The 24,485-nt window shown below is 40.0% G+C and overlaps 1 protein-coding gene across 2 annotated transcripts in view; it reads right to left on the minus strand.

The window, feature by feature from the left end:
• The window catches only part of LOC136884957 (heat shock factor 2-binding protein), a 34,347-nt gene extending 20,121 nt beyond the window's left edge, over window positions 1-14,226 (minus strand). The window contains exons 1-2 of one of the 2 annotated variants that reach the window (XM_067157301.2): window positions 14,073-14,226; window positions 9,568-9,800 (exon numbers count right to left, since the gene is read on the minus strand). In XM_067157301.2, the coding sequence (XP_067013402.1) occupies window positions 9,568-9,798 (231 nt within the window). In that variant the 5' untranslated portion in view covers window positions 9,799-9,800; window positions 14,073-14,226. Of the gene's footprint in view, window positions 1-9,567; window positions 9,801-10,930; window positions 11,183-14,072 lie in introns of those variants that run through there. The other variant, XM_067157300.2, reaches the window with a different exon arrangement.
• Between the last annotated feature and the right edge of the window lie 10,259 nt (window positions 14,227-24,485).

Raw genomic sequence — 24,485 nt, forward strand, 5'->3', positions numbered from 1 at the left:
GTCAGCAGTCAGGTTCTAAGAATGGAACATTCGGAGCTGTAAAAGGTCATCATCCAAGGATCGAGTCACATCACCACGTTTACTGTAAGTACATTTTTATCATATAATCCATCTATTTTTCAATCTTATTTCTAGAATTATAGTAATATTTTCTATAAATTAGCAATATTTAGTTGATATTTTCACTTTTCCACTTCACTTAGGAGATGGCAGCTTTTGGGTGTGAATGTGGAATAGATTCTATCATACAGTATTAGAGAGTAGTGTTGTCTTCAGTTGGATGATATCTCAGAATATTCATCTCTAATAATAATGTTTATAATAATTTGCTGTCCACAAGTTTAAAATATGCATTTAATGATATTTTTGGTGAATTGATGCATTAATAAATTTATGATGGGTTAGACATTGCCATCTGGCAATATTTCTACAGCATGTTGCTATTTTCCCTGTAATCACTTATCTCTGAATTCATTACAGCTGGAGGTTTCGAAGTAGAAATCATAATTAATAATTATGTGAAACACATTGTGTTAAATTATGGATTTAATCGGTGTTGTGTGGTAAAATAAATGTTAACGTTGATAATGATTACAAGAAGCAAAGTTCTGCTCACACAATATTGCATTTGCCAGAGATATGATAGACTTGCGAGTCATGATGTTAGTTACTGTGGAGCATTTGCTAGGATTACTATCCATGTATGTTAGATTATGAGGAACACATTGCAATTTTGGTAACAATTTATTGATAATAATTATTATAGTGAGGTACTCAACATCCATTAATTTAATGACAACCATGTGAAAACCGAGGCCATGTGTGTGGTGATTTAATTTACTTGAAACTGTGTATTCTTCAGAATAATTTCTTAATTGATGGAAACATTGATGGTTAATTATTAGCACCATTCTTATTTCCAAGAATCTGATCACTAATCACTAGATAGATGATGAACTGAAATTTAAATAAAGCAAAGGTCATCCAGATGATAAGTTAATATCAGTCACCCACTAATAATCACAACTAAAAATAATGTCTAAGAGATGTGTAAAATAATCAGTAGGGTAAATACCGTGTAGATTGGGTGTGTGTGTAGTTAGAATTATTTTACCATGTCCATGTTTGAGTGAAGTGATATTATATTGTGGATTGTAGTTTCTCCTCTCCTGTCTGGCCAGGTTATCCTGCTACGGTATGGAGTAGACCGTACAGCCAGCGACTCAACGCCGAGTGTTGGGCGGCGGGAAATAACCTGACACCCTAAAGGAGCCAACGGCTTATGGCGGAGGAGCTCCCTTAGGAGGGTGATGGTCCCTTAGTGGAGGAAATGCCACTAGAAACCATCAGGTAGCGTCTGTACTTCATGTTAGGAGCGGCTACCAACAGCGTCTGTTCTCCATGTTAGGGGCGGCTGAGTCTACACCAGTGAAGGCAAGGGGAAACCACACTGGTATAAATTCCCAGGAAATCACTATGGCGAGGAATCAGAAAGAAACGGCCCCTAGTCCCGGGCAGCCCTTAAATGAGCGAGGGGTGCTAAGAATCTCCCGGCTCAAATTAGTGAATTCCGCAATAAGAATGGGGACTTGGAACGTCAGAAGTCTCTATGCAGCTGGCAAGCTTGACAATCTTATCAAGGAAATGGTTAGATTAAGAACACCATTAATGGGAATTAGTGAAGTTCGCTGGCCGGGTGCAGGTAAATGTCATCGTGATGATGGTACATTCTATTACTCTGGTAGCGAAGATAATGATAAAGATCATAGAAATGGAGTCGGAATCTTTATAAATTCTGAACTTATGAAGTATGTCAGCAACTTTGTACCAGTCTCTGATCGAATCATGTTATTACAGCGTTCATGCTGACTTTTCAACGTAAACATCTTGCAGATATATGCACCAACAGCGGACAAAAAATACGATGACGAAGTAGAAACATTCTATGAACAACTTGGAACTGTTCTTAAAGACTTGAAGAAGGACGAAATAACTGTCATAATGGGTGATTTCAACGCAAAAATTGGTCAAGGGCGTCGTTCCGACTTGGTAGGCGAATTTGGGCTTGGTAAATGCAATGACCGGGGAGAAAAGCTGTACGAATTTTGTGTAGAACATCAAATGGTTCTCACCAATACATGGTTCAAACTTCCAAAACGTCGTTTATACACATGGAAAGCTCCTAAAGATGATCCTCAGAATCCTGACTCAACAAGGAACCAAATTGATTACATTCTGATAAATAAGCGTTTCAGAAATTCCATCAAAAGAGTCGCAGCATATCCAGGTGCAGATATTTCCTCGGATCATAATCCATTGATAGCTAACGTAAGAGTTCGTCCGAAAATCATGAAGAATAAGCCTAGAAGAAAGGTACTAAATACACCTAATCTGCAAAATTGTGAAGCTTGGCAGAAAATTGCTCAGGATTTGAATAGGCATTTAAAAGAAATCAATACCAATAACTGTGAAACAGCAAATGATTTATGGAATCAGTTTAAAAGTCGGGTAGAGATACTTCTTCAAAACAAAGATCAAAAGATACATCCAATGAAGAAAAAGAAATGGATGACAGATGATATTCTTGAACTAATGGAACAACGAAGATTAGTAAAAAATGATGCAGAGGAATACAAAAAATTACAACGCCACATAAGGAAAGAAATACGTGCTGCGAAAGAGAACTGGATGAAAGAACAATGTGTGGAAATGGAAATCTTTCAGTCTAAACATGATCTGTTCAATATACATCGAAAATTAAAGGAAACAGCTGGCATGTACAGAAAACGTAACCTTTCTGTACTGGTTGATGTTACAAACAGGCCTATTATTAATGAAGAAGAAGTTTTAAATACTTGGGAAAATTATCTGATAGAACTTTTCTGTGATCAGAGAGGTGAGGAATCTAACGAACGAGCTAATTGTGAAGGCCCTGACATTCTTAAATCAGAAGTGCTATATGCTGTGAAAGTTTCAAAAAGCAAGAAATCACCAGGTCCAGATAACATCCCTGTAGAACTTCTTAAAATGATTGACGAAGACAATATCCAATTCTTGGTAAAGTTGTTCAATAATATATATAATACTGGAGACATCCCATCTGACTGGCTGTTATCTACATTCATCACGTTGCCAAAGAAGCAAAAGGCATGCAAGTGTAATGATTATAGGCTAATAAGCCTCATGAGCCACACACTTAAAGTATTCCTTCGTGTAATACATAACAGAATCAAGACTAAGTGTGAACAAGACCTCGACGAAATACAGTTTGGGTTCAGAAATTCGTTTGGTACAAGGGAAGCATTGTTTGCGCTAAATATCCTAATTCAGAACAGTCTAGATCAACAGCAAGAAGTGTTTCCTTGTTTCATTGATTTTGAAAAGGCATTTGACAGAGTACAACATCCAAAACTTGTAGAACTCCTAAAGGATATAGGAGTTGACAGCAAAGATATCCGCATTATTGAAAACCTTTACTGGAGACAAAAGGCCGTTGTCCGAATCGGAAATCAAACTACAAACGAGATAGCCATCCAAAGAGGAGTTAGACAAGGTTGTGTTTTGTCTCCATTGTTATTCAACCTTTACTCGGATAAAATTTTCAAAACAGCTTTAGAAAATCAACAATATGGAATAAAAGTAAATGGCGGCATAATTAACAACATAAGATATGCGGATGATACAGTCACCTGTGTGACAATTTTGAAGGTCTCCAGCTCCTGCTCAATAATATCAGTGCAGTAAGTGAGGACATGGGACTAAAAATAAATGTAAACAAGACCAAGTTCATGATCTTCAGCAGACGTGCCAATGCTGAGGCAATCTTACAACTAAACAACCGACAGATTGAGAGAGTAACCACTTTTAAATATCTGGGTGCCATTGTCACTGAACAACTTGATCCCGAGAAAGAAGTGAAACAGAGGATAGCAATAGCACGAAAAATATTTACAAAAATGAAATCTTTCTTTTGCAATGACTACTTAAATTTAAAACTTAGACAGAGGATGGTCAAGTGCTATATATGGTCAGCCTTGCTATATGGTGTGGAAACATGGACTCTCAAGAACATATCAGTGAAACGCTTGGAAGCCTTTGAAATATGGATCCACCGTGGGATGCTCAGGATTTCGTGGGTTGCACGACTAACGAACCAAGAAGTACTCAGAAGGGCAAGAGCAAGTCGGGAACTCGTTCAAACAATAAAACTCCGGAAGATCTCTTACCTTGGCCACATCCTTAGGAATGACCGTTACCTCATCTTACAGCGGATTGTACAAGGCAAATTACAGGGTCGAAGAGGTGTCGGGAGGAGGCGAACATCATGGCTTGGAAACATCAAAGAATGGACTGGAATTCACAGTGTTGAAAGACTTTTCCACCTAGCTAGAGATCGTTCTGCATTCGCCACAGTGATCGCCAACGTCAGGGGGACCTGATACGGTACTATGAAGAAGAAGAGTTTCTCCTCATGTTTTGCCATGGAGAAAAATCATTTAGGCATTTCCAGTGAAATTATTTGTTTCTGGTGGAAATATTTGTGTCTTATAGTATATCTCAAGACAGACATAATAGGAATAATTCATTAATTTGCTAAACCTAAAGATTGTAATTTATTCTAGAAAAGGAGGAACTACAAACAAGAATTAATGGAATGTTAATAAATGTTAAAATACAATGTAAAATATAAATTTGTTAAAGTCTTAAAACAATTATAGCAGGATCTAATCGGAATCTTAAATATTAGGAATTTGATCCAGAAAATTTCATTAACAGGTTAATGTGAGAAAATGTAATTAATGATTTTGTTTAATCATAAATAATGACAGACTAGACTAAGAGAATTTATATCAGAGTTTAATTTAAACCAAATGATTTGTAAACAACTCGAATGGAGTTAGATTTTTTATTAGTCACATGTGGTGGTTAGTTTAAGTTTATTTTGACATTTATTCGAGTAAGTGAACTCACTTCAAGTGCTTTATGGCAGATTCATTTTTATATAGGCCAAGATGACCTGAAATTAATTTGACGAGTGAACAAATTTACGCGTGTGAATTAGGGTGGGGTTTTTTTCAGAGTATTTTCACTTAACCGAGACATAAGGTTAATATTTCGGTTCTTTCTGGTATATTTCAGTATATTGTCAAGGTCATCAGTCATCATCAGGCTTATCTTGAATTACATTTTATAAAATATGTGAGCAGATCAAAGAACTTTAACACCATCAAGAAATTACTATTTTGCATTTCACCATCGGAAACATTTTTGTTTGTTTTCTTCTGATGGGATTAAAGCTGCAGGATCTATTGGAATGCAGGGGCTGTATAGAATAATGAAGATAGTATGGACTGATGGAGAGATTACTGATGATTGGACAAGGGTAATTATTGTACCTATTTTTTAGAAAAGGTAATAAGGCACTTTGTGAGAATTACAGAGGAATAGCATTACTGTGTCACTGCATGAAGATTTATGAAAAGATAATTTTACAAAAAATCAAGAACAAGACACATTCACAATTAGGAGAAGAACAAGGATTTAGACCTGGAAGATCAACTATTGATGCCATATTTACAGCTAGACAAATAGTAGAAAAGAAATGGGAATTTGGGAAAGACATCGCAGTTGCATTCATAGATATACAAAAGGCTTATAACACAGTTAGAAGAGAATAGATATGGCAAGGGCTGAATACAATGGAATTGTCAAGAGAAATGCAATTCACAATTAGAAACATGTATAACAAATGTCTGAATTGTGTTATAATAAAAAAAAAAAAACAGAATGGTTTAGAACAGACAGAGGAGTTCGACAAGGAAGTGATGATTACCTCGTTGTACTTCCTCTTAAAACAAAAATCACCACCACCAAATCAAGGAAGTGTACAAACAAGTGCTCTTTAATATAGTGATGGACAACATTATGAGGAAAGTTAGCCAAGGGTCAACAGCAAATGATACGAAACTCATAGCATATGCAGATGATGTAATGATATGGGAAGAAAATGAACAAAAATTGGAAGAACAACTAAATACCTGGCAGAGGGCAATTGAAGAAGCGGGCATGGAAATAAATTTAACGATAAGTGAGGTAATGAAAATCGGTAGAGAAAACAAAAAATGAGGGATGTTAGTTGTAATAGAAATGTTTTTAAAGAAGTAGATGCTTTTAAATACCTAGAAAGTAACTGGGAAAGGAAACATCAAGGAAGAAATTTTGGAGAGAATAGGAAATTGCTCAAAATTTTATTACTTGGTATCAGACATAATAAGAAATTGGAAAATATGTACCAAAGCAAAAATCATTATATATAAATCATATTATTTGCCAATACTGACCTATGGATCAGAATATTGGACTTGGACAAAAAAAGATTTGAGTAGATTACAAGCGACAGAGCTGCATTTTCTGCAAGGGATTTTGGGGAAAACAAGGAGGGACAAGATAAGAAATGAAACCATACGAAACACACTACAGATCAGCCCTCTAAAACAAACTGTGGAGAGAAATCCAGAAATCCACGTCAAAACAATGGGACAAGAAAGTTACCAAGAAGAGCTCTGGAATGGACAGAATCTGGAAGAAGACCAATTGGAAGACCACGAACAAGATGGAGGGATCAGGTGGAGGATGACGTAAATCGGAGAGGACTACAGTGGCAAACAGTGATGAACGATAGAATGTGGGGAAAAAAGAGATTATTGGAAGAGGCTCTGTGAACGACCTGCATAAGCAGAAATATATTGGGAAGAAGAAGAAGAGAGCATTGGAAAACTGATTGTGATGTGCTATATCATTATTAATAAATGTTAGTCTTATTTTAACTTGTGTGCATTTCTGTGTTGTCATCAACCCAATCCTTTTAATGCCTCTGATAATTGAACAGCCAGCATTATGAATGGTGCACCTTGGGATCTCTCGTATTGCCCGGCTTCGTGACACCAGGAAAAAAGGGGGCAATAATAATATAATATATTATTAATATTATTAATTATTATTAATATAATATAATATAATATATTATTATTATTATTATTATTATTATTATTATTATTATTATTATTATTATTATTATTATTATTATTATTATTATTATTATTATTATTAGCCAGCCCTTTGGTGTAGAGGTAGTGTGCCTGTCTTTATTCCAAGGCCCTGGGTTTGTTCTCCAGCCAGTTCAAGGATTTTTAATACTGGACTGAAGACCTGATATGAGATAGAAGATGTCGCTATTGACCTAGTATACATAGACAAAGTGCCTTTGCTGGCAGGACCTAGTGTTTACAGTGCACTATGTCTTCTGGTATGGGCTAGAGCAATTTTGTTACTTTCATTGACCTGTCCCAGCTTTATCCTTAGCTTTGACAAAATGAAAGTGACTGAGGTATGAGTAATGCTAGTAATGCCATTCCTTCTGCAGCCAGTCCCTGCTATGAATGGTGTGAAAATATTGCTCATAGGGTCAGTTGGTGCATGCATTTCAGTGGGCTTGGCAGACTGATGTGTAATAGCAACTTGTGACTCGGTGAGGAAAGCAACGGGAAACTACCTCACTCCTCATTTCCCTAGTACGCCTCTTCAGTGATGCCTAGGCCATCTATGACAGCTGATGGCGGAACTGTTGAGGATCCAACCAGCCTTCGGGCTGAGGACTAAACATACATACACATAGACAAAACTGGTTGCCATGGTTACAGTGTTGTCGGGAAATTGATGATGATGATGCTAATTCCATATAGACCCCCAGTCTAAAACATATCACTTTTAAAACACTGTTACCAGTCACTTGAAATTAATAATTCACAACATGTTTTGGAAGTGAAATAGGTTACAAGTTTTCTTATATCAGTCTATGTCACATGAATTTATATTTTGCCGGGCTGAGTGGCTCAGATGGTTAAGGCGCTGGCCTTCTAACCCCAACTTGGCAGGTTCGATCCTGGCTCAGCCCGGTGGTATTTGAAGGTACTCAAATACGACAGCCTCGTGTCGGTAGATTTACTGGCACGTAAAAGAACTCTTGCGGGACTAAATTCCGGCACCTCGGCGTCTCCGAAGACCGTAAAAGTAGTTAGTGGGACGTAAATCAAATAATATTATTATGATTAATTTATATTTCTAAAAGGAACAAGAATGTATTTCACTAAATATTATGGTTTTAAAGTTATTTAAACTGAATGCTCTTAAAATATCTTTAAACTGTTTCGAGTTCAGATGTTCAGGATTCCCCCCCCCCCTCTTCCATTTTGGCTACTTGTTGGAATTAAGCATGAATTGGACATTTCTGAGCATATTTAGACTTGTTTTATAGGACATATAAATGTTTATTTTATCATTTTTATTGCTTTGGTCATATTTCGTTCATTTGACTTGTTGAAGGTCATATTTTGCACGAAAAAATGTATTGTACTTTGAATGTGATACCCGATGTTGCTTGTGTAAATGTGTTTGTGACATTGTGGTGAAACTTGAAGCTCAGACCTGAAAGCTGAATTTTTGGGGTCATATTTAGCTATTTTTAAGACCATATTTGCCTGCATATTTACGTGATTTTTAGGTCCTAAACATCCGAACCCTACTCATAATGCCTGGCTGAGTAAGTCGGATGGTAGAGTGCTGGCCTTCTGAGCCCCACTAGGCAGGTTCGATCCTGGCTCAGTCCGGTTACATCAGCCTCGTGTCAGTAGATTTACTGGCACATAAAAGAACTCCTGCAGGACAAAATTCTGGCACCATGGCATCTCCAAAAACTGTAAATGTAGTTAGTGAGATGTAGAAACAATAACATTATTAATTACTCCTCCTCATAACCTATTTCACCACCTGTAGTTGGAGCACAGTATCCAAAACGTGTTGTAAATTATTAATAAAGTTTCCTAGTGACTGGTAATGGATAAAGCCTACATCAAAACATGGTTATGTTTAAGAACAAGTGTTGACCATGGAAAGTCAGGCAGGAAAGGTTGAAGTGAGAAGCCTAGCACTTGCCAGACTGATGTTGGTGGGCATTATAGCTTTAGGAGTAAGTACAACTGGGCAACCATCCTCTATATAACACTAATGAGAGAGAAAAAAGTGGAAGGGTTCCAATACTTCGAAAAATGAAGGTATCGGCCAAAGGAGACAAGGGCCACGAAGGATGTGAAAATGAAAGACTCCCGAGGTCTCCATACGTTTTACCGTCGGTGTCAGAAAAGAACAAGTGTTGACCAAGAGAGGTCAGACATAGATGAAAGTGAGGAGCCTTGCACAAGTAAGTGGAAGCAATGCCAGGATTCAGCTGAGGGCCCCATGGTCGCCAATCCACGCTCCAAAGTTCAGATCCCCTGGGGCCTCTTACAACAGGCAGGGGATACCGTGGGTATTCTACCACCCCCATCCACAGGGGGATTGCCAGACTGGGTTAAGACTGCTTGGTCGCCAACCTACACTCCCAAGTTGAGAGCTTCTTGGGTACTTTTTGGCTGCCTCTTACGATATGGAGAGGATTTCTACTGTCCCTGCTCTAGGCGGTCCGATTGAGAGGCAAAGGGGAAAAATAATGAGATAATTATTCCCTCTTACCCCGGAGAGCAGCATATCCACGACTTGTGGGATTCTTGAAGCTTTCCATATCAGGTTGCCCATGACAGCTCCTAGAGAAGCACAGAACTGACTCTGATGTTGCAGTTGATTACGCAGCTTGTACATATCTCCTTGCAGCCTTCCTAGGTGTTCCTGTTGACTGTCCCACTCCGTCTGCAGGGATTCATATTTTAGCCGCAATTCTTCAAGCTCGTAATTAGTACAAGCCATTTCTGAAATGAACCAAACATTGTAATGTAACACCATCATTGTTTTTTTACTTAGAGCATAGATCTTAAAAAACTCTTGTAGTTGAGCTGATGACATAGGTGATAGGCCCCTTTAAACAACAATCATCATCAACATCATCATCACTCTTGGAGTCGGTGTACCTAGTCTAGCAACAAACTCTGTAACACATTATAATAACAATACATTGAATATACAGGAGTATCAGAATTATTCTGACAAAAAAATCAGGGATGCTCTTTGTGTTATGTTAAGAATGATAGTGTAATTGGATCGGTAAAGAACATTTTTCTTTTCCAAAATATGAGGTTATGTTACAGAAATACATTCCCATAGGGAACCTGAAATATTTTTCCCAAATGAGAAAATTTATAATACCAATATAATTGATCCGTTATTAGACATTATGAATTTTCCGGTTAACTCATTCCTATTGCCAGCGCGCCCCAGTATGCCAATTTGGGCTCATCAGTTGGTAACTAGCACACCTACCACACTTTATCTCTCATAGTACATTGGCACTGCAAGTGGCTCTAAGAAGCCTATGCAGTGGCCTCCACGGTATGGACTACCCATGCGTCTTGGTAGATGTGATAGGAGAAGTAGCAAATCACAGAAAACCACTTTGAAGATGACTGAGGTAGGAATTAAACCCCTCTCTACTCGTTTGACCTCCCAAGGCTGAGCAGACCCCATTCTACTCCTCATACCACTTTTCAAATCTTGTGGCAGAGCCGGAAATCGAACCCGGGCTTCTGGGGGTGGTAGCTAATCGCAGTAGCCAATACACCACATAGGCAGACTCAAACAATGAAAGCACCATCTTAAAAGCATGAATTCTACCAATCTACATATTTTTCACTTGCAAAGAAACATTTAAATCACTCAAATGCTTTGTAATGTTGGCTAAAAGGGAAAGGTCAGCAATCTAGCACGTGCATTCCTACATCACCACAGCCACAGCAATAGTGAGTGGAGGGGATTGGGTTTGGGTTCAAATGAGGCAGCGTCAGGGATACCTAGCCCTCAGACACTGACTTGGAATGGTCTGATCTAAGAGAATGTATTGTTAATACCTAACCATTAAAGATTTTCCTGACATTAACTTCCTCACCTTGCCGAGCGCCATGGAGCTTCGTTCCAACCAGATAGTCAATATTATCTCGGAGATTGCAAGTCTCCCGTTGTAGGCGTGATATATCTGAATCCAAGGAGATGAAACCGGGTGGGTTTGCAAAGTCCGACAATAATGTCTGGAGATTATTCCCCACAGATGTCAGCAGCTTGCACACTCCATCCTGGAACAGCAATCCTTCTTTTTAATATTGCATGACTATTAATTATCCAGTATAATTTAGGCATGCAATAATATTTTGTACAGGGTGTCCTCCCTGTTGAGTATGAAGGAAAAGATGTGCTGTTGCCTACCAACAAACCTAATTTGTTTAATGTTAAATCATTAGACATTGTGAAATTGACATGCCTTACCTTATAAAAGACTAGCTATAGCTATTTATCCACTATACTGACAGCAGAAGTAAATGGAAGACAATTAGGAGTTGTGAAAAACTTCAAATATTTGGGAAGTATACTTGCAGAAGATGGAAAAATAAGTGAAGAAATTGTAAAGAGAATCCAACAAGTCAGTGGGTGAGAGGTATAGTGTGGAACCAGGATGTCCCAGAGAAATGCAAGAAAATTCTGTACTCAGTGTATTACACACCAATTTTGACATACACGGCAGGCACATGGACAACAACAAAACATGATGAAAGCAGAATTCAAGTAGCTGAAATTAAATTCCTTAAGAAGAAAAATTCAGGGATGAACTCAGAAACATAGAAATCAGAGAGAGAATTAGATTCCCTAAACTGCAAGACAAGATAGAGACCAGTAAGCTGAAATGGTATGGTCACATGATGAGAATGGAAGAGGATAGAGTTCCAAAGCAAGTATTTATGGAGAAAATAATAGGAGGAAGACAACGGGGAAGGCCCAGAAAGAGGTGCATGGATACGGCAAAGGAGAGTATAGAGAAGAGAGGAGTAAAAGTAGAAGAAATATTGGAGGAAGGAAGGGAGAGGTGGAGAGATAGAAAACTGTGGAGGTCCTTGATTCACAACCCGACCCAAAATACTGGAAATGGGAAACGAAGAAGAAGACTGACAGCCAGAGCAGAGGTATGGAAAGGATTTGGAAAGCAAATCGTGGAATATGTGCAAGCAATGTACACAAATGGTTTCAGCAGTGTCCAGAACACACGTGGGGAGAATAGAGTGGTTTTGGAATAAAACTGGACTACGACAAGGAAGTGTGCTCTCACCACTGTTATTCATAATATGGATGAAATTGTGAAGGAAACAAAGTTAAAATATGGGGACAGGGAACTGAAGGTAAAACTGTTTGTAAATGATATGTAGTGTGGGGAATAAATAGAGAGGAAGCCCAGGGCAACTTGACATATTGAGTGAGACTTTTGAAAATTATGGAATGAAAATCAGCATGGAAAAGAGTAAGACAATGGTAATGACTGGAGGAGAAAGAGAAGGGAATGGAGAAAGGGACAAAACCTTGAAATTGTGGAGTACTTCAAATACTTAGGAAGCAAACTGATGCAGGATATCAGTAAAAGAGATCAAAGAAAGACAAGGGCCACGAAGGGCGCAAAAATTAAATACTCCCTTGGCCTCGAATGCTCTAATACCGTTGGGGTCGGAAAAGAACAAGAGTTGACCAAGGGAGGGCGAATAGGATAGATGAGAGTGAGGAGCCTGGCACAAGTAAGTGGAAGCAATGCCAGGACTCAGCTAAGGGCCCTGCAGTCGCCAACCAACGCTCCCCCTTTTAGTCGCTCCAGATGGGGCTGTGGAGTGAGGGCATGTGACACTATTGATGGTGATTCTTCTGTCAGATGGAGACATTAAGCCTTCAGCAGACCCGTTAGTGTTATTTGACAGGTGTAGGCTATGTGCTGACACCAAGATTCACCCTCTTCCAACCTCATTATCATCATCATCATCATGTAAAGCTCCTTGGCTTAATGGTCAGTGTAGTCTCCTTCGGTTCAGAGGGCCCCGGGTTCAGTTTCCAGTTGGGATGGAGATTTTAACCTTAAATGGTTAATTCACCTGGCTTGGGGGCTGGATGGTTGTAATGTCCCCAACATCCCTACAACTCATACACTAAAATAACATGCAGTTTCCCTTACACGACAGATGCCGCCCACTCTCGTCAGAGGGTCTGCCTTACAAAGACTGCACCAGGCTAGCAATAGCCTTTATTATTATTATTATTATTATTATTATTATTATTATTATTATTATTATTATTATTATTATTATTATTATATCATCATCATCATCTTCATTAAACACCCAGATTCAGGGGTCACCCATGGGCATCAAAAAGAAAACCTGCCCCAGGCCTCTCCGGAGGCCACATGAAATCACGTCACTTTATGAAAATGTAGTTTACCAATAACTTATATATCATAGTCAGTATGGAGACAGGCCACCACATCTGGCAATGACATGAGCTCATAAGTCACAAATGAAAGAGGAAGAAATTTGGTTTTCCTGCTTCAGTTGATAAACATGTGTAGTCTAATATTTTTTTAATGCCTTTATGAATAAATGAATCAATGAAAAATTATCATAGGTCTAGCTGCTGTGTATGTTCAGTTGAAAAAACTTAACATATAAATAGAACTTCTCTATTTTTTTATAAATAACAGCATACCTTTTAACCAACTGATAATCTGTCCATAGTTAGTAATGTTGAATTAGTCTGCAAATGGATATTTAGACTTAACACACATGTTTAATTTGGATGGACATAATTATGTATTGGGTTTTATTACCTAATTATTAAAAACTTAAGACCCATTGGTTTACCCACCTGAGGTAAGAATCCATAGTGATTCTTATAATTAATGTTCCTAACAATAGCTGAAGTGTTTGTTGGGAAACGAAAGTGAACATTTTCATGGTTATACACTAAAATATGTGTACAGAGGATTATGAGTTTAAGAATGATAGTTTTATTTTATCTGTTGTTCACCATGAAAATAAAGTATTGAGAAATTCGTATAGGCAATTATATCTTACTAATTTTCTCTAACCCTAACCTCTCATTCACCTAATGTGACGGTTAATTTATTATTTAAAAAATAATATTATTTCTAAGACTTATATTATTAAGCATTATACAAAATGAATTTGTAACATTTAATGTGTATAAGGCATTCATATTCTTACCAAAAATATGCTTTCATCCTTAACTTCATTTTCAATATAAGATAGATCTTGGATCTCAGTCATCATGCTATGAATGATTTAACAAACTTGTTTCGGTCGTATTTAAAAATCACTAAGAAGAATACAGTTCAGCTTTATAATTGACGACCTTGTAATCTTCCCGCCCCAGTTTAAAATGACAACACATCAGCACATGCGACGATCGTGACTTTCAAGACATCGATAGGTCGAAATATCGTTAATAATCAAGACTGGTCGAGTCAAGGAAGATTTACCCACACGTTACCTACTACTCTTAGCAATTCTTTCCCTCTTTCTGTATTATTTATTTATTTATTTATTTCCGTGCAGAATTTTATGGTAATTAATTATTTCAGTGGAACAAATACATGTTCGAATTAGAGTATTATTCAGCAAGCACGTGGAATTTTAAATGAAAATGAAATGGCGTAGGGCCTATGGCTTTTAGTGCCAGGAGTGTCCGAGAACAAGTTCGGCTCGCCAGATGCAAATGATGATGAAGACGACACATACACCCAGCTCCCGTGTCAGCGGAATTAACCAATTATGGTTAAAATTCCCGACCCAGCCGGAATCGAACCCGCGACCCCTGTGACCAGCACGCTAACCATTTAGCCATGGAGCCGGACTGGAAATTTAAATAAACGAGCACGTATTTACTCTTCCTTGGGTTATGGAATTTATTTATATACGGTATTTATAAATATTGATTAAGCACAATGTGCATAGACTACATAATAATATAATGGAAGATCTACACAAGCATCACATACGGTATATGTAATATCCACAGAAACATAACGGGTCTTATACCATACATCATTCACAATTTTTCACAAGTCTTTAGCAAATTAACGGACAGGATGCGTTCTATATAAGTTCATTAGGTGCAGTGGTGTAGGTAAGGCGGGGGGAGGGGTAAGGGGCATATATCACCCCATGAGGCGCTTGTACTCCTTATTGCAAATAGATACTAAAACATAACAAAATAATAAAAACATCTATTTGCAAAAACATCCCTTTAAAATGTGTTTTATTATTACCATTCTTATTCCCACCCCCGTCAGAAATTCCTTTGCTCAGACGGCAGCACGCCGGTCTTTCAACGCTGGGTCCCGTGGTTCAAATCCCGGTCAATCCAAGTGAGATTTGTGCTGGACAAAGCGGATGCGAGACAGGTTTTTCTCCGGATACTCCAGTTTTCCCTGTCATCTTTCAGTCCGGCAACACTCTCCAATATGATTTAATTTCGTCTGTCAGTCATTAATCATTGCCTGCACAATTTCTATCCTCACCACTAGATGGGGCTTCTCCTGACCCGTCTGAAATTGAAAATAGGCTGTGGATTTTAATTTTTCATCCCCTGTAAATTGTACACTGACTGACAGAGCAAATGCAACACCAAGAAGGAGTGGTTCGAAAGGGATGAAAGTTGGGGAAAAAACAGAGACGGCACGGACGAATAATTTATGTTTATTTCAAACCGATATGCAGGTTACACAATGCGCACGGCATCGACTCAGTAGGATGTAGGACCACCACGAGCGGCGATGCACGCAGAAACACGTCGAGGTACAGAGTCAATAAGAGTGCGGATGGTGTCCTGAGGGATGGTTCTCCATTCTCTGTCAACCATTTGCCACAGTTGGTCGTCCGTACGAGGCTGGGGCAGAGTTTGCAAACGGCGTCCAATGAGATCCCACACGTGTTCGATTGGTGAGAGATCCGGAGAGTACGCTGGCCACGGAAGCATCTGTACACCTCGTAGAGCCTGTTGGGAGATGCGAGCAGTGTGTGGGCGGGCATTATCCTGCTGAAACAGAGCATTGGGCAGCCCCTGAAGGTACGGGAGTGCCACCGGCCGCAGCACATGCTGCACATGCTGCACGTAGCGGTGGGCATTTAACGTGCCTTGAATACGCACTAGAGGTGACGTGGAATCATACGCAATAGCGCCCCAAACCATGATGCCGCGTTGTCTAGCGGTAGGGCGCTCCACAGTTACTGCCGGATTTGACCTTTCTCCACGCCGACGCCACACTCGTCTGCGGTGACTATCACTGACAGAACAGAAGCGTGACTCATCGGAGAACACGACGTTCCGCCATTCCCTCATCCAAGTCGCTCTAGCCCGGCACCATGCCAGGCGTGCACGTCTATGCTGTGGAGTCAATGGTAGTCTTCTGAGCGGACGCCGGGAGTGCAGGCCTCCTTCAACCAATCGACGGGAAATTGTTCTGGTCGATATTGGAACAGCCAGGGTGTCTTGCACATGCTGAAGAATGGCGGTTGACGTGGCGTGCGGGGCTGCCACCGCTTGGCGGCGGATGCGCCGATCCTCGAGTGCTGACGTCACTCGGGCTGCGCCTGGACCCCTCGCACGTGCCACATGTCCCTGCGCCAACCATCTTCGCCACAGGCGCTGCACCGTGGACACATCCCTATGGGTATCGGCTGCGATTTGACGAAGCGACCAACCTGCCCTTCTCAGCCCGATCACCATACCCCTCGTAAAGTCGTCTGTCTGCTGGAAATGCCTCCGTTGACGGCGGCCTGGCATTCTTAGCTATACACGTGTCCTGTGGCACACGACAACACGTTCTACAATGACTGTCGGCTGAGAAATCACGGTACGAAGTGGGCCATTCGCCAACGCCGTGTCCCATTTATCGTTCGCTACGTGCGCAGCACAGCGGCTCATTTCACATCATGAGCATACCTCAGTGACGTCAGTCTACCCTGCAATTGGCATAAAGTTCTGACCACTCTTTCTTGGTGTTGCATTTGCTCTGTCAGTCAGTGTATTTAAACGGAGCCCTGCTTATTTAAAGTGTGTTTTTATGATTATTATTATTATTATTATTATTATTATTATTATTATTATTATTATTATTATTATTATTATTATTCACATCCCCCCCCCCCCCTAAGGAAAAATCGTATCTACGTCACTGATTAGGTGGTAACGATGACAGGGATTGCCGCAAAGTTGGCATACACAATCCTCCCTTGGAGTATGGAATCCATTGGTTAGACATATATTCCTATGGAACTCATGGAAGCCGAAGTGCCTGTATACATGATGGTCGGAAACAATGTGAATCGGGTATATGAACGTTAGAGGGTTGATCATACCGGTACTAATAACCAATTTGATAAAATATAACATCTCGCGCCGTTGTCATTTTATCGTCTGCTAAAGTTAGCCAATCAGATTGCTTCGCGGGCGAATTCACCATGTAAGTTCTACATAATTTCACCTGTGAAACAAATTATACAATATTCCGCAGCCTACAACTGCCTCTCACCCACAGGCTATTATCCAAAACTTCCAACACGAGCTAAATTAACCATCAACGAGTTCAAAGATGTTCAACACTAACTAAACGCGACGCCGGAAATATAATAAACATTTTTAAAAAAAATTGCATCACCTCAGACCAAAGAGTTCTTGACTCTTTATAAAAAATAATTTTAAAAGGGAGACATACAGAGATACCATATTTCCAGTATTTATTGTCCAACAAAACAACAGAGAGTCTCTACAACAATACCTTTCAACGCTTTTTTCAATCTGTGCCACTGAATACAGCACACACATCGGTACGTTAACACCGGGTAACACGTCCCATTGCATTGATGCATGCCTGAATTTGCCTTGGCAGACTGTCCACTAGTTCATCGATGTAATGTTGATGTACATTGTTCCACTCCTCAATGGTGATTCGGCGTAGATCTTCTCGCAGGGTTCTTGGTGGGTCGTGATGTCCATAAACAGCCTTCTTTAATTTATTCTGGGCATGTTCGATAGAGTACAGTAATGTCCAGGAAAATGGTGGCCACTTTAGTCGAGCGATATCGTGATCAAGAGAATCATACGTTGGATGCGCATTACGTCCATTACGACAAATTCTCCCATGTCACTACGGGTCGGAGGATGCCATCTCTGTATCGTACAGCCATGTCATTGCCCTGCTCGACTTGAAACCTGACTAGATTGCCTCCAAACATGTTGCCGACGATTGTCAAAAACAACATGTATGTAACACTCATCGGTGAAAAGACTTTATGCCGATTCTAAAGAGACAATTCAACGTAATGCTGAGCCCACCTGTACTGCACATCATGATGTCTAGATTTGAGAGCTGGGCCTCGCCTTTGGCGTCGAGAGTGAAGTTGTGCCTTGTGCAACCTGTTTCTCACAGTTTGAGATAAAAAGCGGTGACCTGTGTCTGTCCCAAGATACAAAGGTAATTGTCATCGACTGCAGTCGTAGCCTTTGGACGAACTGCGTGAGACAAATCATCAGCAGTTCCTGTCTCCCTGTACTGCTTCTATGTTTGGCGAGCCGAACATGTCCTCTGACACTTCCGGCACTAAAAGCCATACGCAATTTCTTTCATGCTTCCATATTCGAACCACATAACTTTCATTTCGGCCCACACGTCAAGCAAGTGCCCTTGTTGACCATCCTTGACATAATGTGATTATGCATACGTTAACATATCGTCATTGCACGTCGTGCCATCCTAGACGTTCACTACACTGGTTAGAACACACCTGGAATGCTTTCACACTAGTGCTACAACTTAATCTGAAATACTATGTCCCATTTGAGCATGGCGTTCTATAAAAAACGTGGGTTAGGGTACGTGCAATTGTGAGTATGTTTACAAACATCTTAAGGATCGTCCTTCCAGTATAATAATTTCGTGTGGCTATTTTTCTAGCCGAGTGCAGCCCTTGTAAGGAAGACCCTCCGATGAGGGTGGGAGGCATCTGCCATTTGTAGGTAACTGCGTGTTATTGTGGTGGAGGATAGTGTTATGTGTTGTGTGTGAGTTGCAGGGATGTTGGGGACAGCACAAACACCCAGCCCCCGGGCCATTGGAATTAAAACCAATGGAGGTTAAAATCCCCGACCCGGCCGTGAATCGAACCCGGGACCCTCTGAACCGAAGGCCAGTACGCTGACATTCAGCCAACGAGTCGGACGTCTTTCCAGTAGGCCCTATGCAAAGGATAAACCAAGATAGCAACACAGTTAAATAAGACACAGGGGTCATGCAAAACTTTTTTTATGTGTATAGTAGATACACACTGTTACGGAGAATAATCGATAAATTATCGATACAATGTGACACTGAGGCAAAATCGACTCCAATCCTCAGACCTTAATGCTACTCTCAATCGTTCAAAGATGGCGAATCGAGTAGCCGGAAATGTTGGAAGTGTGGGTTTGTTTTGGTTTGTTGTTATCGTATGTAGTCGGTGTAATTTCATGAAATTTGACAATACATATTAGTTTCTTTGTAGAATGTAAGTGTGCGAATGTATTTGTATGAGTCAGTGGATACTTAGGGTCTGTAATTATACGCAGTAAATTGCAGCCAGTCCCTGTTATGAATGGTGTGAAAATATCGCTCATAGGGCCGGTTGGTGCATGCATTTCAGTGGGCTTGGCAGACTAATATGTAATAGCAGCGGCTGGCTCGGTGAGGAAAGCAACGGGAAACTACCTCACTCCTCATTTCCCTAATACGCCTCTTCAGTGACGCCTAAGCTATTTATGACAGCTGTTGGCAGAGCTGCTGAGAATCAAACCAGCCTTCGAGCTGAATACCCAACATACAATGTGAGAATGTGCTTGTTTTGAACGTATTGTGAACCAGGTTTTATTCTAACTGTGACAATATCTCTCGTACAATTATTCTTAAGTTTTCTACGGAATAAAAAATTACAAGAGAAATGGTTTAGGAATATAGATCGTGATTATTATGAAGTCGATGACAAAACTGTAGTGTGCACACACCATTTTGAGAATAAGTCTGAGGTTAGGGAAGACTTTTCTCCAATTGCAAACGATTTTTGTTCCTCGAAAAATATTAATTTAGATAGAATATCATTGATATTGTGATATTCCGTCAGTGTCTATGTGCTTCAGAGTGTCGAGTGATTTAGATGAAAGTGTATTTTACAATCATCTGCACTTGCCTGTGGAAATGTTTGGCTGGATCTTGGAGTATACCAAAACTTATAAGTGTGACAGATGGAGCAATCTATATACTGTTTCACATAAGAAATGGTGAATTGGAAGGATTGTAACGCAGGTTTTTACACTACCAACATCTTCCGATTCATGCTTGTGGTTATCTGTTTAAGCAGACTACACCGAACTGGAGCTCGTCCATGTGGTTAAATATCAATGTTTAGAATTAATAGAGTTTTTTTGCAGTCATGTTCTTTAATGGGTAAAAACCTATTATACCTTTAGTGCCTGAATGTTTCATTGCTAACGTTACCATCATTGTGTGAAGTGCTGCTATGCCATATGTCAACATTATGTTAACATTACCAGGGCCGTTCATTGGGCTAATATAATCATTTCGGGTGTACTTGGGCTGAGTGACTCAGACGCTTAAGACGCTGGCCTTCTGACCGCAAGTTGGCAGGTTCGATCCCGGCTCAGTCCGGTGATATTTGAAGGTGATCAAATACGTCAGCCTCGTGTCGGTAGATTTACTGGCACGTAAAAGAACTACTGAAGGACTAAATTCCGGCACTTCGACGTCTCCGAAAACTGTAAAAAGTAGTTAATGGGACGTAAAGCCAATAACATTATTATTTCGGGTGTACTCCCTTTTCATCTGTGTGCTGAATATAAGAAATTGTCCAACACTTCAAAACTAAGGCAACAAATTAGGTTTCATACTTCTCATGAGAGCGAATGAATTGAGGGATTTCACACCTTAATTTATATTGAAAAATTTAAAATGACGTGATAAATATCATTTTAAGTTTTATCATGTACAGTATATTCTTCTATCCAGCGAAGCGAATTTTAAGAGAAACCGTTATTTGCCTAATTGAAATTTATAAATAATAAGCTTGTTTTTCTCTTTTCTAGTAGAATAGTCTTTATGCGATTCTAGTTGATTATATGTGGTGCGTACTTGTTGGCGAAGCGTTTTCGTACGTGAAAAAAGTGATTTTCCGTATGATGTTACATTTAACATGTTAAACTACCGCCGTTTATATAATATGTACCGGGCGGTACACCTCCACTCCGCTAATTTAAAATGTGCGCCTGTGGAAACTCCTCTGCTGGAGGAAGTCTGAACTTTATTTACCCTATTAATTTTCTGGTTTCTCAGAAGATGTCACCACCTGGAAATTTTTGAGTTTGTGAACTGTGTCATTTTCGACGTACTTTTGTTTTGCTTGAAGTAAGAAGTGTGAACTTTCTCTTGTAGAGGACACCACTGAAAAACTACAATAGTGCACCCTAGTGGGAAGAAAAATAACTGTTCTTTGGAGAAAATTTTATTTCAAAAGTTTGTTCTTTGTTAAATTTCTTTCTGTTATTGTTTAAGTTGGCTGTATACCCCTCTCTTTCCCCTTGTTTTGTATTTGACCAATCCCGAATTTCTGTTATTAATTTCTGACCAATCATTGGTATCTTCCCCCAACTTGAATATGTTTCTATACCCTAGCCAATAAAAAGTTTGTGGGAGGGTGTTTTCTTTCCCCTAACACCTAGAACCTTCCGCGAGAGGATATAAACTGCTGATTTTTGGGTCTCCGGGCCACTTCTGTTCCATCTTTCAGTGTATTAAGTACATAGCAGGAGGCGGGAAGCGCCTCTTTCTCCGGCAGCGGTCAACTATAAGGTAATGGCCGATTAATATATTCTTTCTTTGCTAGCTCAGCAGTTTAACTCTCGGGGCGGGTGCGAAGCGTTCCACCATGTAACCTTTTCCTAAAATGTAAATGTAACTACTCTTTTCATCTATTCTCTTGGAAAGCTACATTCTGGGATAGAGAGTGCTAACCCTCTCGAGCTCCCACTCATATTGTTTTGAGGTGAACTTATTTTTCTCAACCTGTTCTTCGTTAATGTAAAACCAATTGTTCTCTTCTTAAGTCACCTCTTTAGTATGGGATTAGCCCTTGTATTTACGGCCTAGCGCCAAGTAGGTCTTAATCTAGTGTATTAGGAGTGCAAGTTCGCCTCCTCTCAAATTGTTATTTTAGAGGTCATTTAATTAACATTCTTTTCGTTTAATAGACCTCAGTAGATTGGGTATTTTACCCCTGTGTTTATGTCCGTTGAGGACAGCTTGAAGGTGGAGTTTGGTGTGGCCTGGGAGAGGCTTAAATTTGAGAGCGAGTGGCTCTTTTGAAAATTGTATGTTGTATGCCTCGATGAGGCTTTTCAGTGTAATTTGGAGCAAGGGCTCCTAGGTATGAATGGGGTTTTCTGCCCCTCTGTTAAAACTTGTGTTTGGGGTAAAACTGAGCTGATTGCCCAAGCATTGTGAACTCGGGGCGCGAAGCCCAAATTCTGTAAATATTGTAACTACCTTATTTTGACTTGCTATTCTGTACCTGCCATGCTTGTTACTTATTTATTTTGAAAAGAAAATATAACCGTATTAAATTTTAAATTTACTTTACGGGCACTATAATTTCGTAGCTTGAGATCCATTCACACCCGCACCTTCTTCCACCTCTACCTACCGCTAAAACACGGTAACAAGTGGTAGCAGAGCGTGGTTGAATGGGTCTCAATTTAGCCCCTTTTGACGGCTAAACATTGTTTGTTCCGAACTCTAACTATTTTCCCAGTTGCTGGAAATTTTGAGTTTTTCAAAATTGTTCTGTCACCATGCCCGGCCCTCGCGATGTTCTCCATCTTAACTATTTGCGCAAAGAGGAGTTGATCTATGAATTAACTATCAGAAATGTGCAATCTGGAGGCACGGTTGCAGTAGACACTAACAAGCTTAGAGAGTCCCTTGATTTGCCCATTTCCATCCCCAATTTGGGAGAGAAAGAAATTGATGACTCTCTTTCCACGATCGTCGAGAATATTACTGGGCTAGCTTCTGTAGTTAGTTTTTTTGATGAAAATGATCCGTCTCCTAATCAAATTAAGCGTGTGCAAGGCAGGCTATATCATTTTTCGAATAGGGTTAACGATCTGTTGTCTCTAAAACTGAATGACGGTCAGAGGAAGGAAGCTAGTACGCTCCTGGAAAATATTTCCGAATTATCTAGTAAGGTCACTCAATTGTTAACTGGGGAAGTTCCTCCCAAATCTGATCAACCCACCATAGTGAATGGAGGTAGTGAGGAAGCGCCTCCCAAGGGAGAAGTTAATAGGATAACCGTTGCTGCTCAAACTATCCCTGCCCCATTGGACAACGAATCTGAACGTCGTGCATCTTTGAGTAACATCCGTTCTGAATTAACTTCCTTGCCATTGAAACCTTTACCTACTATGTCACCCGGGTTTAGCAGCTTGCCTCATCCATTGGCAATGTTGCTGAGAGGTATCTCTAAGTTTTCCGTTAATACCACCAGTGATGTAATTTCTTTTTTAAGATTTCTAGTTGAATTTCAGGATCATGCCCTTGTGTTTTCTCTTTCTCCATGTCAAATTTTGCAAATTATCTATCCGTATGCTATTGGTATTCTCTCAGATAAAATCGTAAGAGCCATTGCCGAGCAATCATCTATTGAGGATTTCCATGCCCATTTGCTAGCTAACTTCATCCCGGCTAGGGCCAGGTCCTCCCTTATTCAGAAGTACTATTACCGTGTACAACGCTTGGATGAAAACTTGGCTGATTTCATACAGGACATTAAGTTTTATACTAGGGTGTTTGCTCTTCATTTCCCTGAGGATCAGATTGTACAAGCTATTGTGGAAGGGATTTCACCACCCTACAGGTCATATTTGTGTTTCGCGGCGTGCCCGCAAACTTTCTCTGAACTTGAAGCGTTGGCCGTCTCAGCGGAAGGAGTTAGATACGCCGATTCCTTGCGTGTCGCGAAAGAACCCCCGCCTTCCTTTAGTAATACTCGGCCTCCACCTCGCCGACCAGTCAATCCCCGTAAATGTTATGCTTGCGGGTCGCCTGACCATCTGCGCAACAAGTGTCCACTGATCAAGTCAAGTGGGACAAGGAATGGAGCCGGGTCATCACAAGGCTGTTTTAAGTGTGGGGCCTTCTCACATATCGCCAAGAATTGCCCAAACTCAAATAGCACCCCCTCCTGCTCAACTTCTGGTGCAAATTCCACCTATGCCAATACTAAAAAGTGACTAGTGGCTTCGGCTGAGTCGACTAATCCATCTTCCCGAGACTCAGACCCTAGTAAACAGGTTGTAAATGCAGAGATCGATCAGCCTTCAAATTCATCTTTTGAATGCCCTAAAGAATGTCTTAGGATTGCGGCGGATACCCCCGCACCTGTTCCTTTTCTTAAGATTGAGTTAAATAACGAGCCTATAACAGCTCTCTTAGATTCAGGCAGTGTTTGTTCGATTATTTCGGCTGAATGGTATTCTAAATTGAAAACGGTTTGTAAACTTCCTGACTATGT

Source organism: Anabrus simplex, chromosome 13 (genome assembly GCF_040414725.1).
Source record: "Anabrus simplex isolate iqAnaSimp1 chromosome 13, ASM4041472v1, whole genome shotgun sequence".
Taxonomy (NCBI): domain Eukaryota; kingdom Metazoa; phylum Arthropoda; class Insecta; order Orthoptera; family Tettigoniidae; genus Anabrus; species Anabrus simplex.